The following is an 18,838-nucleotide window of genomic DNA, read 5'->3' on the forward strand; positions in this document are numbered from 1 at the left end:
CTCCTCTTTCTTTTATGAGTTTGTTTCTTTTAGCACTTCTATTCCTTTATTCAGTGGTTTCTGGGAAGAACAGTCCTTGGATGCACGTCTCAGTTCACCATCTTGAACCCGGAGACCATGGACCCATGTTTGAATGCTTTTGCTTCCCTAAAGACATTGTGCTTTTATATTATTACCAATCAATCATGTACTGGAGAGTAAGATCTAAGCAAATGGCCAGTATTTCCATCTAATTTCTGCTTTTTCCTTCAAATGCATTTTAGATCCTTACCCAAGAGCTGAATGTGGCTCAGAAGAATTTGCTCTTGAGTCCAACAGAAAGCGTTTCTGTGTGATGTTCCTCATATCTTTCACATTAAGTACAGGATAACCCATTTGTTTGGTCCATGTATCCATTGCTTCTTTCACTGGTAAATTACTTGCCTGATATTTAAAAGAAAATGAGGAATAATTAACAAATTAGGGGAAATAGAAAAATAGACTAATTAGATGAAGAAATGATTGATAAATCATATGTTAATCAAAGAAATACTTGGGGATATACTCCTTACCTGCTCAAGGGCTCTCCAAAAATCTTCAGTTTTTGCATTCTTAAATTTGTATTTTTCCAAGTATATCTGTATTGAAAGATAACAAGGATTTTAGAAATCAATGTATGCTTTTCTCATACTTCCACCACATGAGCTGAATCCGTCAATATACTTCACCCTAATGTATAATATGGCAAGTGTACCTGCAATAAAAATCGAATGAGACACTGCAAGCAAAACATTTTGTAACTTATAAAAACGTCAAATAATTTATTTGTAAAGCACGAGGAATATTTTTCCTTATCAATGATGTAGCTTTTTTAATTTTTTAATTTTTAAGTTGAGAGAGAGTGCATGCAAGCAGGGGAGAGGAGCAGAAGGAGAGAGTGAAAGAGAGAGAATCTTACTAGGCTCAACCCTGAGTGTGGAGCCCAATGCAGGGCTTGATCCCATGACTGTGAGATCATGACCTGAGCTGAGATCCAAAGGCAGATGCTCAACTGACTGAGCCGCCCAGGAGCCCGTGCCTTGTTCTTTTTTTTTTAATAGTCTAATGGGCTTATGCACAGGAGAGGAAATGCTTAATTTTTTCAGGACAAGAAATATGAGATACTTAAGGGCAGTCAAGTGTTCAGCAGACGGTTAACAGTCCATAGCACTTGTGATCCAGTATGAAGAGAGATCCATAATCCAATGATCTTCACTTAGAGCTGTTAGCCTCACTATTGGCTACATCCCCTACCTTCACTTACAGTGATGTTGTCTCATCTCGGACACTAGGTGACCCCATCACACATGAGTGCTTGGGGCGATGTGCAAAGATAAAACAGGTGAGTCTGTCTCTAAGCCAGGGCTCGGCAAACTTTTTTTTTTTTTTTTTGTAAAAAGCTATATAGTAAAAGATTTTAAGTTTGGTGGCTCGACAGTGCCTGTCACAACTACTCCACTCTGCCTCGGCAGCACAAAAGCATCCGGAGATAATATGTAAATGAATAACCAATAAAACATTGTCTCTGCACTCTGATATTTGAATTTCATGTAACTTTCACATGACATGAAATACTGTCCTTCTTGTGATTTTTCAACAATTCAAAGTTGTAGAAATGATTTTGTTTGCAGACCTTAGAAAAGTGAGTGGGGGGCCAGATTTGGCCGGCAAGTAGCTGTTGGTAGACCCCTGCTTTGAGGTTTCAAATTGCACCACTGTGCAATTTAAAATTTTTTAACATTTATTTATTGAGAGAGAGACAGAGCATGAGCAGGGGAGGGGCACAGAGGAGGAGACACAGAATCCGAAGCAGCTCCAGGCTCTGAGTTGACAGCACAGAGCCCAATGCAGGGCTCAAACTCATGAACTGCGACATCACAACCTGAGCCAAAGTCAGATAGATGCTTAACCGACTGAGCCACCCAGGGGCCCCAATAGACCCCTACTTTAAAGAAATGGATATACAACCTTTCCAATAGTAAGAATGATAATGATGATCCTGATCACAGATAAACTGGGGAAATTATTCACTTTAAAGAATGTCTTTACTCTTCAAATAGCTTTAAAATATGTGGTTTTTTTTTTAAACAAGAAAGCCCTCCCCTTTAGCAATTCTGTTCACAAAATCTCTCTATGTCTGAGTTTTTAGATCCAATGTGGTAGGTCCCTAAAGAAAATCCCCACTTTTCTCCTAGTCTCATAATTGGGTGTCACTAGTGCTTCTCCAGGACCCCCTCCAACATTCCTGCTGTATTACGCCTCTGTTGCTGTCAGGAATTGTCTCAAATAAAATATGGACATCCTTGGGGCGCCTGGGCGGCTCAGTCAGCTGAGCATCTGACTCTTGATTTTGGCTCAGGTCATGATCCCAGGGTCGTGCAATGGAGACCCGCATTGGACTCTGTGCTGGGTGCAGAGCCTGCTTGGGATTCTCTCTCTCTCTCCCTCTCCCTCTGCCCCTCCCCTGCTTACACTCACTCTCTTTCCAAAAATAAAAAATAATAATAAAAATAAAATAAAATAAAACAAGGACATCAGTTTCTTAAGTGTCCCTTGAGCCTTCGAAGAATAACAAGTGGTTGACTTTGCACATGACATTTTCACTCTAATTGACTCTGATTTTCAGGAGGTACTGTACCTAACTCACATTATCTTCTAAATTCCTCTCATTTCAGGCACAAGGAGATAAAACAATATTAGTAGCACTGCTCCCAGAAGCCTGGACTAGGGTTGAGACCAGTTTGGAAAGCTGCCTTTGTTTTTGTCCTTTTGATTAGTTCGCTGCTCAGCACTGCCACTGGAGGGCAGGCGAAGGAAGGGAGAAGAAATGAAAGCCACTCACTCGGTATCAGTTTTAAGCATTTGTTCCAGAGCTTTGCACAAATCATTCATTCTGAACAAAATAACTGGATACTTAGAATAGTAGTAACTAATTATAACCATAGCTACCTGTTAGTGACAACTTCTAGTGAGTAGTAGCTTTTTTAAAATTAATTCAGAGGAATTTATTTGTATATTCACAATGATTTGAGCTTAGAAATGTGCAATCTTGGAACTACAAGGGACATTAAATATTATTTAATACAACTGACATCTTGGAGGGTGAAGGAAACTGGTGCCTAGAGAGGTGATGAGATTTTCGTGAGGTAACCGCGAAAGAATTCTGAATCCTGAACCAGTTTAGGAGGTTTCTGTCTTTGGTGTTGTTACTGTTACTGCTTTTTAAACTGCAGTCTCTTGCTTCTCTTGAACTATAGGCCACATGCGCGTTTATATAAACAATATATTAAAAGACATCAATTTTGAGGTGCCTGGGTGGCTCAGTCAGTTAAGTGTCCAACTTTTGATTTTGGCTCAGGTCAGGATCTCCTCCTCATGAGATTGAGCCCCCTCTGAAGCTCCCTGCTGAATGTGGACGCTTAAGATTTTCTCTCTCCCTCTCCTTCTGCCCCTCCCCCGCTTGATGCATGCTCTCTCACTCTTTCTCTCTCCCTCCCTCTCTCTCTCTCAAAAAAAGACATCAATTTTATCTTGTCTAGATTACTACTTTTGCTGAATACTCTATATTAAGAAATTTCTTTCTTCACCTTGAACAGTCACACTGCAGTCATCCACTCAAAATTTCATGGTGACCTCCATCCCCCATACAAGCCCCTGATCAGTTGGGCTTGGTGAGGTAAGCACGAAAGGAAAAGAACACTGTATCCCAGGAAGGAAAAGGACACGTTGCAGCTGAGCAATTGCTGTCCCATCAGGGATACATCTTATATTGGGAGGAAAAGAAAGCATAGATATATTTTTCAGCTTGATTTCATGACCATATACTTTTACAAATGCCTCATTATCTATTATCATTTCTTTAAAACATTTTTAAATATTTATTTATTTGAAGCCACAGAGTGTGAGCAGGGGAGGGGCAGAGAGAGAGAGGAAGGGAGACACAGAATCTAAAGCAGGCTCGGAGCTGTCAGCACCGGGGGGAGGGGGGGCAGTGTAGGAGGGGCTCGAACCCACCAGCCATGAGATCATGACCTGAACGGAAGTCAGATGCTTAAATGACTGAGCCACCCCGGTGCCCCATCTATTATCATTTCTTATGCACACACACAGCTTTAACGATTTTCCAGGTGATGGTTTTGATCTTATTCTCCTTCACGACTACCTACCTTGATGTCGGAGATGGGGTTTGGGGGAAGGTGATGAGCTTGAAAGAAAACAGACAGCTGGCCATTCCCAGATTCAGTGCCACACCAGGTTAGCTAATGAAGAGTCACTTTGGGCAGAAAGTTAGTATTTGCCATGGAAGGATCTTGAACAATATCACGGATTGTGGAATTTAGGGGCAGCAGTCAGAGAGGGATGCTGATTTAAGTAAAGATGCTATTCAGATACTTGAATGAAGTGAAAGAATGTTCCAATCAGCTTGGGAGCTTATTGAGTGTAGTCTATACTGATCAGATACTATTTTCAGATATTAGCTGGAGTTTGAAGATTGTAGGAGGAAAGTGAATATTTTAGTGAGTAGTGGGGGGTTGTGTGTGTTAATTTGCTCCACAGCACTATGTTGGCATGAAAAACTCAATATCTATTCATCCTGGTTCATTTTCTAGCTCCATCTGTAGTCACAGGATGGAGGAAGACAGATTTCACTTGAGAAATATTAGTTTTAGATACGATTGGATTTTTAATTAATTACACCACAGATACCAGGCTAAAGGAAATGTGAGAGTATTTCTGAATTATTAGAATAGCTATTCACTTTTAAAGACTCCTAGTACATCTCTAGGAGTTACTAGAAAAATAATTTTATTTGAAGTCAGCTTTGAAGATTCCAAGAATGTATTATCCACCAGTTTAATTCAGAATGAAACTATGCAAATGGAATTTTAACTTAATTTTTCCAAAATGAATTGTCTTTTTTTTCTAGGTCATTTATTATAGACCATTCATTCATTTCAGAAGCCTTATTTGGATTGCCCATCATGTATAATGCAATCTACTAGGGACTGGAGTATATGCAAAGATGTAGAAGACAGACGTCCCCACTGAAAGTGCTCAGAGCAAGAGAAGATATGATGAAATGTGAGTTTGAAGCAGATGGAAAAGTCACCAGGTGTTCTGATGTACGCATAAGAACAAGCACGTGGCTCCTCCCTTTCTTGCAGCGTCCACACAGAATATTGTATTGATGGACAAAAGGAGTAAAATGTGTTGATGTACTCCCTGAATATTTCCTAAGTCTTGGACTTACTTCTTACATAAATAGTCACCTAGGAATTTCATCATTGGGAAGAAATGGACTTTTCTTTTTGGGGTAGCCTAGAGAGTGCTAGATGCCACATAAGAAAGCTTGGTGGGGGTGAGGGCTGAAGGAATGGTGGGCGGGCGTTGTCCTGGGTAACCACATCCAAAAGGAGTACGGGTGATCTTTGAGAAAGCTGACAGGGTGCTGCTCTGACCCGTTTCCTGTGTTCGGGACTGGCAGCCAGCACCACCCAGCCACCCGGGACCCCACAGAAGGGAGGATGGAGCAGAAAGGGAAGAAGCAGGAAGACAATTCCGTCTCTCAGCCACAGTGGGGCCAGCCTGCAGACAGGACACTTTCAGGGACTGAGGGGAGCAGCAGTGATAACGTAAAACCCTGAGAGACTTGGCTTCGGCTTTGCTAGAAAAACCAAAAAGATGTGTGAAATGCTTTTGAAAATTTATTATCATTTCTGTTTCCAAAAGGAAGCGGGTCCTCTTTATTCCTTGACTCCACACATGCCTTGAATGTATATATTTGCCATTTTTAAGTCCAATAATAAGGAAAAAGTGCTTGTAGGAACCCTAAAGGAAGACCTTTATAGATACATCTCAATCTTTATGTCACATGGCTGTGGACTGAATTGCATACCCCAAAATTCATACATTGAAGCTCTAATCTCTAACGAGATTGTGTTTGCAGATGATGCCTTTGGAAAGCATTTAGGTTTAGAGGAAGTCGTGAGGTGGGACCCTCACGATGGGATAAGTGTCCTTAGGATAAGAGGCACCAGAGAGCTGTCTCCGTCGGCCGTGTGAGGACACAGAGAAAGGCAGCCATCTGCAAGCCAGGCAGAGAGCCCTCTCTACAAGCCTTGGTCAGAGACTTCTCAGCTCCCAGAATGGTGAGAAAATAAAATTTTTGTTGTTTAAACCACCCACTCGATGTATTTATTATGGCAGCCTGAGCTAATACACATGTAAAGGAGATCAAAAAATAACTAAGGACTCCAAGTAACTTCTCCATGAAATTTCTGCTAAATGGTAATTAGAGACACAGTGTAGCCACTGGATGTGAACTTTATGTTTTGCTATTTAATCTACCCCTGAGTAAGGAGAGGACAAAGTAAACTGGAGTTGTCCTCCCTTAGTCATGTACTGACATTTATCAGCCACGAAGCAACGTAGCTTACACTTAACACCATTAAAAGTAGTAAATCATACCTGGCATCCTTTTTGAAACTTCTCTGGTGTTATCCAGTCTTCAAGCATTCTCAGAATGGAAGCGCCCTATGGTGGAAAAGAATGACAAATCGAACTAGTAGAGGATACCAGTGATCGCTATTGTGACTAGTATTTTATGATAATATGTGTGAGATTATTTCTTCAGTGTGACTCCGCTAAATTACTTGGATGTAGCTCTATGGTTTTAAGATAAAAATGGCATTTGGCACACCCCCTATATCTAGGCTTCTGAAATAACCAAAAGGTAAAGAGAAGTTGATAAAGTGGCCATCATTTCAGAGACTTGGGGTTTAAGTAATTACTGCACTTTGCCAAATGAACCAGCAGATGGAGCTTTTCTAATGAAAGAGAACCTTTAGAAAGACTTAGAAAACCCTTATTTTTCGGTGAATAAGGAAAGTGATTCCATGATAAAATTCTGGCTACTTCTTAAATATATTTCAATACTTTAAAAATACTACATTTAGTGGAAATAGATAGTTGAGGAATTATCTGGTCAAACAGTTTAATATAGACATATCATTTAGGCATAAAATCCTCTACAAACGTAATTTCATTTGGTTTTGTCTGAAGAATCTAATGAATACCTCTGCTCTTTACTTTCTTTGCATATGTTATAAGGTTAACACTAAAATTCACTATTTATAAATTTTTAAATCTATTTTCAAGTAACTTGCTGGAAAAACATGTGCCACTCTCCATCTAAGTTAGTAATTTTGACTTTGACTGCAATTTATTAAGTATAAATTATTTTTGCACCTAGAAGACTAAAGGTCTAGAACATTTATTTATTTCTGACCTAGTGTCTTAAACCCATAGAATATCTAGGACTCAGAAAGAAATTGATTTAATAAAATATAAACATCTCCATGTGAGTTATTAGAATATACTGTTACTGGACCAGAAATTGTTCATTTTAAAAGAAATATGAAAGAATCATTAGCAGTATGAAAGAAAAATGAGACAAGAAGCCTAAAAAGCCTGGGAATGACAGGGAAAGCCAAAAATATGATACTATAAATTTGAAATAGTAGTCTCTAGAAGGCTTTTCTCACTTAAGTCATTTTATCTAGCATTCCTTTTAATAATTATAATATTTTGATTTAAATAAAACTAGGTATTATCCAGAATAACAACATGTATTCATTTCCAGTGGCTTCTGTGCAACTTAGCATAGTGGGTAGACCATGAGCAGCAAAAGGGAAATAACTAAATTATGCTGCATGCAGGTGTGAGTATATTTGGAGGAGGAGATGTAGGAAGGAAATGCTGTGGGAGAAAATGGGTCACTGCAGATCTTCAGTAGCTTTGCAAAAAATTTCATGGATCAAAACGCCCCATCTACAACATGCTAATAAATTCATCTACATATCTTGTATAAAAATGGATAAGAGGAATTCCTTCCAACTGAGTTGGGTTTCCGTTCTTACTGGAAGCATTAAAGGATTCTACAGAAAAGATGTGTCCCCCCCCCCCAAAAAAAAGGAAAGAAAGAAAGAAAGAATGAAAGAGAAAGAAAAGATGTCCTCATATATGGCATTTTCCAAAGACCACATAGCAGAAAAAGATTTACTGTCTTTTAACAGATCCAATAGAAGAATTTTAAATTTGAAGGTTAAAGTGTATATGTTCCGTAAGAATGAGAGAGGTTTTAAACAAAAGTGAAGGGAGAAATCTTTAAAACCCTTATTCAAAATCTTGTGACAATGACCAGCATCGACTGATTTGACTGAAAAGTACAAACTCTAAATATTCAGCATCTAGAATAAGTTCCACGCTGTTTCCGAAAGCCCGGGAGCATAGTCTCACCATCCTCACCATGTTTAGGCGTCTACTAAGAGTCACCACACGGGAAGATGCTTGCAACCACGTCCTGTTTTCCCCACCTTGCTATAGGATATCCCGTCAAAGACAGATGTTATTTCAGCAGGAGTTGTCACCGTGACAACAATCGGGTGCGAAGACATTAAGGAGTCATCCTCTTGTACGGGTAACACATCTTCTAGTAACATCTGCTCTCTCTGGAATGACACAATGAACCAAAGAAATACAGTAACAGTACTTCCTTTTTACCGGTCCGTATTTCAAAATATCATTTATATAAAACTGGGACGAAATAAATATGAATCGCTCAAATTACTTACGGCAAGTGTTAGGTGTCCAAAATGAATCACCTGTTACACTATTGATCTGCATGGGTTCCATTCTCTTCTATTATAATTCTTTTGGCTTCACCCATACGTGACAGGCCAAGAAGACACAAGCATCTGTGAATTCGGTTTCTGCCACTTCTGTGTGACTTTGGGACACGCGCCAAACTTTTCAAGCCCTACTTCCATACTTGCGCAACGGGCATGCTAGCACCTCACAGACTTGTTCTCAGAATTAAGTGAGGATACATGTTGATCTGCCAAAACTTGATGTTTGGATTTTTTTTTTTTTGGTCAACTAATCATTAGAATTTAGATGACTCATAATTAATGAAAGAAAATATTAGTTTTTGCCATAGTTCATCTTCCCATTCCAATCCTATGTTTTCTCAGCAAAATACAGGGTTGAGACGTCTAGCCATCTACTTCCATGACTCATAACTCATTTTTTCCATTTTTCTAGATCTGTAGGTAGCAAGTTCCCACACCCATCGAATAGGGATAATGGGAATTGTTAGAGAATTCAATGAGATAATGCAAGGCAAGCATTTGGCATAGTCCCTGCTGGAGTGAAACCCAACACCGAGCTGCTATTATTATTTTGAGTCATAATCAATTAGATTCTGAAATCTCATTCTGTTAAATCATTACTAAAAAAAAAATCAAAAGCTTTACTGGTCTTACTTTGTTAAATATATCCCTCATAGAGGAGCATATCATATTTACATTTTCCAATTTTGCGATTTCCATTTATAATAGGCAAGGTACTATTGTCAAGTGATAACAGCCAATCAAGGTACATTTGACCTGGATTTAAAACTTTGAACACCTTTTAGGTGTGGAAAGAATTCAGGTCTCAGTGACAGGAAATTTGACAGAATCTAGTCCTGGTTGTGCTACCAACTGTCTATGTTGAGATTGGAAAGCTGTATTCCCTTCCTCGGCATCAGAGTTTTCACCTGTGAAGCAGAGCTCTACTATCGTGGTACTTATCAGGCTCTCTTACCTTCTGTCTTTTTATTTATCTGTCCCTTCTGCCCACCATACCCTTAACTGGGAACTCCTTGAGGGCAAGAAGTTTTAGTCAGTTTTAGTCAGTTCTGGATTCTCTGTAGTGTCACTGAACACAGAAGACTGAATGAATGGATAAAGAATGAATGGATGGGGGCACTTGGGTAGCTCAGTCAGTTAAGCGTCTGATTCTTGGTTTCGGCTCAGGTCATGACCTTGAGCCCCACCTCCATGCTCCGAGCCGACAGTGCGAAGCCTGCTTAGGATTCACTCTCTCTCCCTCTCTCTCTGCCCTTCCCTTGCTCATGTTTTCTCATTCTCTCTCTCTCTCTCAAAATAAATGAATGAACTTAATAATGAATGAATGGTGGTGAATGAATGAATGAGTTGGACCATGTGATTAAGTTTCACTTAAGAACTGCATACTAAATTCTTCTGAATTTAATTGGTATTTTGAAATACTGAATTGGAATATTAAAATGTCATATACATATGTGTGTGTATAGTTCAACAATTTAAAATCTTATAACGTCTTGCAATATCTTGATATAAGTATGGCATCAGGTTACTTTATAGAAAATAGAGGACAATGTATTTTTTTGTTTATATAGTTTAATTTCAGAAAATTGCAAAACCAACAATTTTCAACATATTTGAGTGGTTCTCAACTAGTGGAGATGTTGTCCCCCAGGGAACATCTGGAAATATATGGACACATTTTTGGTTTTACAACTGGGGAGGGGGGGTTACTTACATCTCGTGTATATAAGCCAGGGATGCTCTTAAATATCCTACACAATACAGGACAGTCTCCACCATTGTCAACCACTCCAGAATTATCTGGCCCAAATATCAATAGTTCCATGGTTGAAAAACCCTGATGTCGATTAAAGTTCTAAAGCAGGAATGATTGCAAGTTAAATTTTTCACTTCTTAAGATAGGTTGTGGAAGGGGCCAAAGGCTTCATGCATTCAAAGTTTTCTTTTTATTTTGTCCAGTAGAGGGCAGTGGTCTCTGTGGTACCCAGCCTTCTGTAATTCTCTACTACGAATCTACACACTTAGCTTTCATAGATACTAACAGATACGCATACCAACACCATCCAAACAGAGATAAAGACAGATTTAGCTTTTCAGAAAAAAAAAAAAAAAAGTACCTTTAGGGTTCACAGACACCTTTGTTCCAGGCCCCTAGGGACATGAGGTAGGATAATGGTAGTTACATGTATTTTTAAGAGCTTTTAGGCTTATAAGAGAGAGAACAATGTTCTTTTATAAAGGAGAGAACCGACTCAGGATATGTCACTTGCTCAAGGTCACACTTCCTATAACACTAAGTTGATGCTCTTATCTCTTTACCACACTGTTTCAGAAACCTCTGTAAACTAAGTTGTTTGCAAAATTAGACTTAGAGATTTTTCAAAGGACTAGCACTGCAGCCACTTAAAATTAAATTAAATATGCATTGCCTAAGGTCACTATTTTTTTCCTGCTTTGACACAGGTTATTAAGGGACCTTTTCAAGGATAAGACTGGGCTAGTCAATTGCTCTCTGAGGCCTGGGCACTCGCCCTGAGGGAGATAGAGTTCAGTGGAGCTGACCGACTCTACTTTGTGCACACAACAGGCGTGGCTACCCAGTTCACCATCACACCAGGCCCCTGACTCAAGGACACTGTCCTTATTCCAGTCACTTTGCATGAGGAAAATCGACATTGAGAGCTTATGTGGTTAGGGCTCACCATTTGCCACTCTTCTTCTGCTTGGCTTACTCCCAGGAACTCAAAGAAGGAAGCAAAGCCTTCATTCAGCCACAAGTCTTCCCACCATTCCATGGTCACAATATTTCCAAACCACTGGAATTATAAGCAATAAAGAGATAGTTAAATTTGTACGCTTGAGGTAGAGAGGCCTAGAAAATTTCAATACATTTATTTGTCCATGAAAATGTCACTTGATACAAAAGTGGCAGGTATTGTGCTTAACTAGCATTTATTTCCTGCATATTCCTCCTGATTTTTTTTCCATTTCTCCTGATTTTTAAATGATCTTAAATTATCTTTAGTTCATTGCCTTTATTTAGGTATTACTGGGACTAAAGTTATAGCAAGGATTCCTGTATATTTACTAACGGCAAAACAATGTGTCTCACTTGTGGTAAAATATTTACTAGCACTAAGAAAGTCTTTCAAGTAGGATTTTCTGATTGGCTGTTTTGTATTTGTGAAGTTATTATTAATTTCAGTTATTCCTATGGTCTTAAGCCACTTTAAAGAAATAAGCAAAAATTTGAGGAGCATCAGGGTGGCTCAGTTAAGGGTCTGACTCTTGATTTCGGCTCAGGTCATGATTTTGTGGTTCGTGGGTTCAAGATCCGCATCAGGCTCTGCACTGATAGAGCCTCTCTGCCCCTTTCCAGCCTGTGTGTGCTCGCACGTGCTTGCTCGCTCTCTCTCTCTCTCTCTCTCTTTCTCTCTCTCTCTCTCTCTCGATCTCAGTCTCGTTCTCGTTCTCAGTTTCTCTCTCTCTCTCTCTCTCAAAATAAATAAATAAACATTAAAAGAAAACAAGGTAATTTGGTGCTAAGATTCTATACCTGATGCACAAGTTCATGGGCAACCACACTGGCCACCCTCTGCTGGTTTGATGAGGCTGATTCCTGAGGGTCATAAAGCAAGTTGGTTTCTCTGTAAGTGATGAGTCCCCAGTTTTCCATAGCTCCAGTGCCAAAGTCTGGAATAGCAATTTCATCTATGGAAAAAGAAACAGTCCCATGAGAAATACTTCTTTGCATTTGTTTATAACATTTCTTACCAAATTAAGTTCTTTGGATGAATGTTTTTTAAAAAGGCTAAAAATAATTTCTTAGAATGAAAAACAATAATCTACTGAACTTTTCAGTCTTCAGGCACTCAAACTTTCCATGGAACATTTCCTGTTGACTCCAGATATCAATGTGTCTTCTATTTTTCAAAGAAGGATACTAATGGCAATGCTCTTTTCAGTGCTCTGTAATTTGACATCTTTGTTTCTCTCTGCACTTCATTTTTATTAGCTTTTTTCCCCCAAGATTTTTACTTAGGTAACAGTGACCATTTGCTTTGGAGAATAAGCTATGAGGAATAAGAAAGTGAAGTTTTTAAAAGGAAGATTTAGAAGTGTGGGGCTTCAAATTCCAGAGAGATATATTTCTATCCAAGGATGCAGAATATTAGAGAAAATATATAATTCCACTTTTTTCCTGTTTCTACATAATTTATCAACTTGAATCCCTACTAAATGAATAGGTTCCCATTCATTTGTGTGCATTAAATAATTTGGATCAACATGAAATAGACTGTATTCTTTCTAAATTCTCTCCCAGACCTACGATGTCAGACTCTACCAGGACTTTCTATTCTTTATTTTTCTTTGGGCCTATAATCTTAGATATAATGACAGGAAGAGGCAGTGCTGATTAGTTCCATATTAAACCCCAAACAGAAACGTTTGATCTTGGTTAGTGGACAGACTAACAGCTTCTTCAGTTAATGAACTGTAATAAAAATGTAATTTCTGTATAATTACACAGAATTTCAATGAGACACATAAATAAAAATAAAATTTTATCCAACATATAAGAAAAGGTCCTTTCTGGTTAAAATAAGGATTCTTAAAGTTTTTATAAGGAGTGAAAAACATATCGGTTCAATAAAAATCAAGATGACAGCAGTAGTTTCCTTTTCATGTCATCTTCATTCTTGGGTTTAGCTATTTTGTCTCAAGAACACCACTTAAAGGGTGGAAAAATAGTCCCTCCAAGGACCAATATTTCCTACACTATTATGGAATATAATTTGTACCTCTCTCTCTCTCTCTCTCTCTCTCTCTCTCTCTCTCTCTCGTTCTCACTCTCACTTTCTCTCTCTCTCTCCCTTTGAACAAAGGGACTTTTTTTGTGACCTCATTTCTCTAGTGAATATTAGCATTATAATTAATTAACTCTAGAGTATTTAATAACTGAGGAGTGTAATAAATACAGAAGTAATCCATAAAAAAAGTCTAGGAAAGAGTTAACTTGGAAAGGGTTGAAAACTCATTTTAAAGTATAAAGAGGAGTAAGGGAGAATAAGGAAGAAAAAATGAAAAGAGAGAATAAAATTTTAAGAGTCCCACATAGGTGAGGTAGAGAAGAGACTTCTAAATGGATGTGCTTAACATTTTATAAATATTATTCTGATTTTCACGAAAAGTCGTTTCTCTTCCTGTCTCTTTCTGTAATAGGTGGCAGCTGGTGCCATTGAAGAGGAAGCGGAGCATCTACAAAGTGGCTCAGAGCCACAGGCATTCCCGTGCAGAGGATCTGACTTCCCAGTCACTTTGCACTGATAATTTGTTGAAGTAGAGGCATAAACCAAAATAGAGAAATCAATTTTTGGTTGTTGGTTTTCTTGGTGCCTTCATTTTATCCCTACGGACATTTATATGAGTGTTTTATTTAAAGTCTTTGCTAATATCACTGAAGCTTACAAATACAGATATTTTCACTATTGGTCATATCCATACCATTTTGATTATAGCCCTATTTTTATTTTAAAAAGAAAATGTGTCCCCAGTTAGAAAAAATACATATTGGGGTGCCTGGGTGGCTCAGTCGGTTGGGTGTCTGACTTCAGCTCAGGTCATGATCTCACAGTTTGTGGGTCGGAGCCCTGCATCGGGCTCTGTGCTGAGGAGCTTGGAGCCTGGAACCTGCTTCAGATTCTATGTCTCCCTCTCTCTGTGCCTCTCCCCTGCTTACGCGCGCTCTCTCTCTCAAAAATAAACATTAAAAAAATGTATGTATATATATATATATATATATATATATATATATATATATATATATACACATATATACACATATGAAAGGAGCACCAGTGTGTTTCACTTTAACTGCTGGAGAATCTAGAATTAGTCTTGCACAACAGAAGGACTGGAAGCACATGGGACTCCGATAGCATCATTCATCCCTTTTAGTTATCAACTCATTGATGCGAGAGGGGCAGTGGAGGCTATTGCAACAGTAATGATTTTGAAATCAACTAATCTAGGTTGTTCTTTCTGACTCCATTATTATGAACATCTGCAGTTCCACACAATAATCTTTATTTGGAAGTAAAAGTCTATGCATTTAACAGGTAAGAACAGAGTGAGTAAGGACATTATTCTTGAAGGAATCCAAAATGCATCTTTCAAGACCTAGGAAATATTAGACACATATTTTAGGCATATAATAAAAAGACTAAGGGGTGTCTATGAGCTAAAAATGCTAAAGCTGGAGGAAATGACTTAACTTAGATGAAAGCAAAGGCAATATTAAAAATTAAAAAATAAAAGATGAGTCTCACCTAATTTAGGAAGAGAGTAATTCATAGCAAAGTATTCTTCAAAATAATCAAACACAATTTTAGTTATGTTTGCGGCATATTCGGCTGTGTGCTTTTGCTCTGGCTGGACATATATAGTGAGCTATTAAACAAAACACAAAAATTCAGTGAAAATTATTCTTTGTTTGATTAAACACACAAAAAATATGACATATAACATAGTGGAGAGAAGGTGAGCCTTGGAGCCAGGTAGAGACTTATTTGAATCTCAGTTCTGAATGGTTTTGGACAAATCTTCATGTCTCTGAGACTGATGTATAAAGGAAATAATACTGTATAACACTCTGAGTAATTTCAATAACTTGAAATAATGTCAGTCACAATAGTTGGCATAGTGTCCAATATATTTTTAAATGTTCTTCCTTTTTTCTACTTAGAACATATATTCTTAATATCTATGTGTCTACCTATTTTTCTATCAATTTCCTCCCTTCTTTCTTTCTCTCTTTCTTTCTTTCTCTCTCTCTCACTCTCGTGTGCATGTGTAACCTGCCTTTGAGGAAAGTCATGCGATCTTCTCATCTAAAGAACCCTTAGATACATTTTTATTGCTTGTACTATTCTATCCATTACTGCCCAAATTTCCCTTTTGATATTTTAACTATTTTACTCCCAGAGTCTAAAATATAGTGATTCAAAATTTTCTGAGGCATCTTGACAAACCATATCAATTCCCTATTTGTGTGCCTATGACATGATTTATAAGTCAAATCCAAGTATTAGACTTTTTACTTTCCAATTTTAAGCATGTATGACCCAGAATAGCCAACACAATATTAAAGGAGAAAAAATAAGTTGGAGGATTGATACCACTTGACTTATAGACTTATTATAAGCTACACTAATCAAGACAATGTGGTATTAGCAAAAGAATAGACAGTACAAAAGATCAGTACAACACAACAGAGGGCCCAGAAATAAACCCTATAAAAATAGTCTAATGATCTTTGACAAGGAAGCAAAGGCAATGCAATGGAACAAAGAGAGTGTTTTTAACCAATGGTGCTGGAACAACTGAACTTCCATGTGCAAACAAAAAAAATGTATTTAGATACAGACCTTACACTCTGCACAAAATTAACTTAAAAGGGATCACAGACCTACATGTGAAATGCAAAACTATAAACCCCCTAGAAGATAACATAGAAGAAAACTTAGATGACCTTAGGTATGAAGGTAACTTCTGGCAACACCAAAAGCCTGATCTATGGAAGAAATAATTTTTAATTTGGACTTCATTAAAAACTTCCGCTCTGTGAAAGACAATGTCAAGAGAATGAGAAGACAAGCAACAGACTGGAAGAAAATATTTGCAAGAGACACATCTGATAAAGGACTGTTACCCAAAATATACAAAGAACTCTTAAAACGTAAGAAGGAGAAAAGAAACAACCTGATTAAAACATGGGCCAAAGGCCTTAAGAAACACCACTTCAATGAAGATACAGAGATGACAAATGTGTGCCAAAAAGATGTTCCCCATCGTACGTCATCAAGGAGATGCAACAATAAGGTACTCCGACACACCCACTAATGCCAATATCTGGAACACTGACAACTGTTGGGGTCCAGTAGGCAAAAATTAACCCTCAAACAATATTTGGTCTCCTGGGCCACACGTGTAGCTTTTATTCATCCTGTCTGTGATTTTCTCATTGCTTTGTAAAGAGACATATACTTTTAGGCTTTGAATCAACTTGGTTGGGTCAGTGGCGCCAGCCCTCCCCTTACTTTGCTTTCTAGCTCTTTGTCTGCTGTTGGGAGTAAACCACAAGCCTCTGCCAAAAGATTTGCCTATTACAGGATGAGCATCTTGCCCATGCATAACTGATGAGGGGTCTTAAGAAAGGTAAATATCCTCCTAGAAATCTGCAGGCTCATCTTCTGCCTGGAGCCAGACTATTATTAGGGAATCCCTCTTCTGCAATTACTTGATAATTCCTAATATTTACACCTGTCCTGTTAAACACGATCCTTTCCGGAGCATGTCTTCACTTCAAAGACCTTGAACTATGTAACAACTAAAGAAATGATGTAATCACCTATGGTATATAAGACCCTGGCCATCTAAGTAAAGTGTGGCTTTTCCACCATGCCCGTTGTCTGTCTTGTCTGTCGTTGTCTGTCTTCTTTCTTATAGATACTGCGCTGACACCAACCCCCTACTCGGAACCTTTCGACTGGGGTGCGTGGGCTGGTCCCCCGCAGACAACAACAATGCTAGCAAGATGTAGAGCTCCCATACATTGATGCCGGGAATGAAAAATGGTACAGCCTCTTTGGAAGCCAATTTGGAAGCTTCTTACAAAACTAAATACACTCTTACTATGTGATCCAGCAATAGTGTCCTTTGTATTTATGTAAAGATTTTTAAATATGTCCAACAAATACCCACATGTAAATGCCTATAGCAGCTTTGCTCACAATTCCCAACACTTAGAAGCACCAAGATGTCATTCAGTAGATAAACAGATAAACTGTGGCCACGAAATAAGTCAGGCAGAGAAGGACAGACACCATATGTTTTCACTCATATGTGGAACAGGAGAAACTTAACAGAGGAGCATGGGGGATGGGAATGGGAAAAAATAGTTAAGGAGAGGGAGGGAGGCAAACCATAAGAGACTCTTAAATACTGAGAACAAACTGAGGGTTGATGGGGGTGCATGAAGGAGGGCACTTGTTGGGATGAGCACTGGGTGTTATACGGAAAGCAACTTGACAATAAACTATCCAGACCATGGAATATTACTCTGTGCTAACAAAAAATGAACTATCAACCCATGAAAAGACAGGGAGAAATTTTAAATACATATTACTAACTGAAAGAAGCCAATCTGAAAAGGCCTTGTACAGTATAACTCCAATGATACTAATTTCGGGAGAGGCAAAACTATGGAGACAATAAAGAGATCAGTAGTTGTTAGAGGTTGGGAGGTGGAGGAAGAAGGAAATCTGAATAAGTGGACCACAGAGGACATTAGTTCAGAGAAAGTAATCTGTATGATATAATAATGATACAAAAATAACATTTTACATTTGTCCAAATCCATAGACTGTACAACACCAAGAGCGACCCCCAAGGTAAACTATGGATTTTGGATATTATGATGTGTCAATGTAGGTTCATCTTTGGTTAAAAAAAAGTTACTATTTGGAGGAATAATGGTGATAATTGGGGAGGCTATGCATTTGTGGGGACAAGAGGTATATGTAAAATATTCATACCTTCCCTTCAATTTAATTGTAAACTTAAAACTGCTCTAAAAAAGAAGTTTTTAAAAAATAACTGTGAGGAAATCAAGTGAAGTGTACTTCACTTCCCTCAGTGAAGTAAAATATGCAGTCATTTGGTAAATACAACCCCATCTACCTAACTGGAACAGGTGACTCATAATTTAAAAAGAACTAAAAAAGAAATAAAATTATGCCTACTTTCTTCCTTTAGTTTTCCAAAAGCACAGCTAGTTTTGGTATTCTTTTAGACACACATCTTGAGTTATTTTTTATTGGATGTGAAAAACAGTGAAAAGATCCAATAATTTAATGGACAAGTACTGGAGTGCCTGGGTGGCTCAGTCAGTAAAGCATTCAACTCTTGACTTGGGTTCAGGTCATGATTTCATGGTTAGTGGGATTGAGTCCTGCATCAGGCTCTGTGCTGACAACTCAGAGCCTGCTTGGGATTCTCTCTCCCTCTTTCTCTCCACCCCTCCCCTCCTCATGTGCATGCACGTTCTCTTTCTCAACATAAATAAATTA

The 18,838-nt window shown here is 38.3% G+C and overlaps 1 protein-coding gene and 1 long non-coding RNA gene across 2 annotated transcripts in view; one reads left to right on the forward strand and one right to left on the reverse strand.

The window, feature by feature from the left end:
• Window positions 1–18,838, reverse strand: part of ENPEP (glutamyl aminopeptidase) — an 86,558-nt gene that overhangs the window by 41,534 nt on the left and 26,186 nt on the right. Inside the window, exons 4-10 of the mRNA XM_029941934.1 lie at window positions 15,038–15,158; window positions 12,265–12,419; window positions 11,411–11,524; window positions 8,394–8,528; window positions 6,487–6,552; window positions 552–617; window positions 272–423 (exon numbers count right to left, since the gene is read on the reverse strand). Of these exons, the coding sequence (XP_029797794.1) occupies window positions 272–423; window positions 552–617; window positions 6,487–6,552; window positions 8,394–8,528; window positions 11,411–11,524; window positions 12,265–12,419; window positions 15,038–15,158 (809 nt within the window). The remainder of the gene's footprint in view (window positions 1–271; window positions 424–551; window positions 618–6,486; window positions 6,553–8,393; window positions 8,529–11,410; window positions 11,525–12,264; window positions 12,420–15,037; window positions 15,159–18,838) is intronic.
• On the forward strand, window positions 2,737–5,246 carry LOC115294206. Its single transcript, XR_003909766.1, has 2 exons — window positions 2,737–2,863; window positions 4,946–5,246. It is a non-coding gene; the product is annotated as an uncharacterized LOC115294206 (long non-coding RNA).

This window comes from Suricata suricatta, chromosome 1, assembly GCF_006229205.1.
Source record: "Suricata suricatta isolate VVHF042 chromosome 1, meerkat_22Aug2017_6uvM2_HiC, whole genome shotgun sequence".
Lineage (NCBI taxonomy): Eukaryota > Metazoa > Chordata > Mammalia > Carnivora > Herpestidae > Suricata > Suricata suricatta.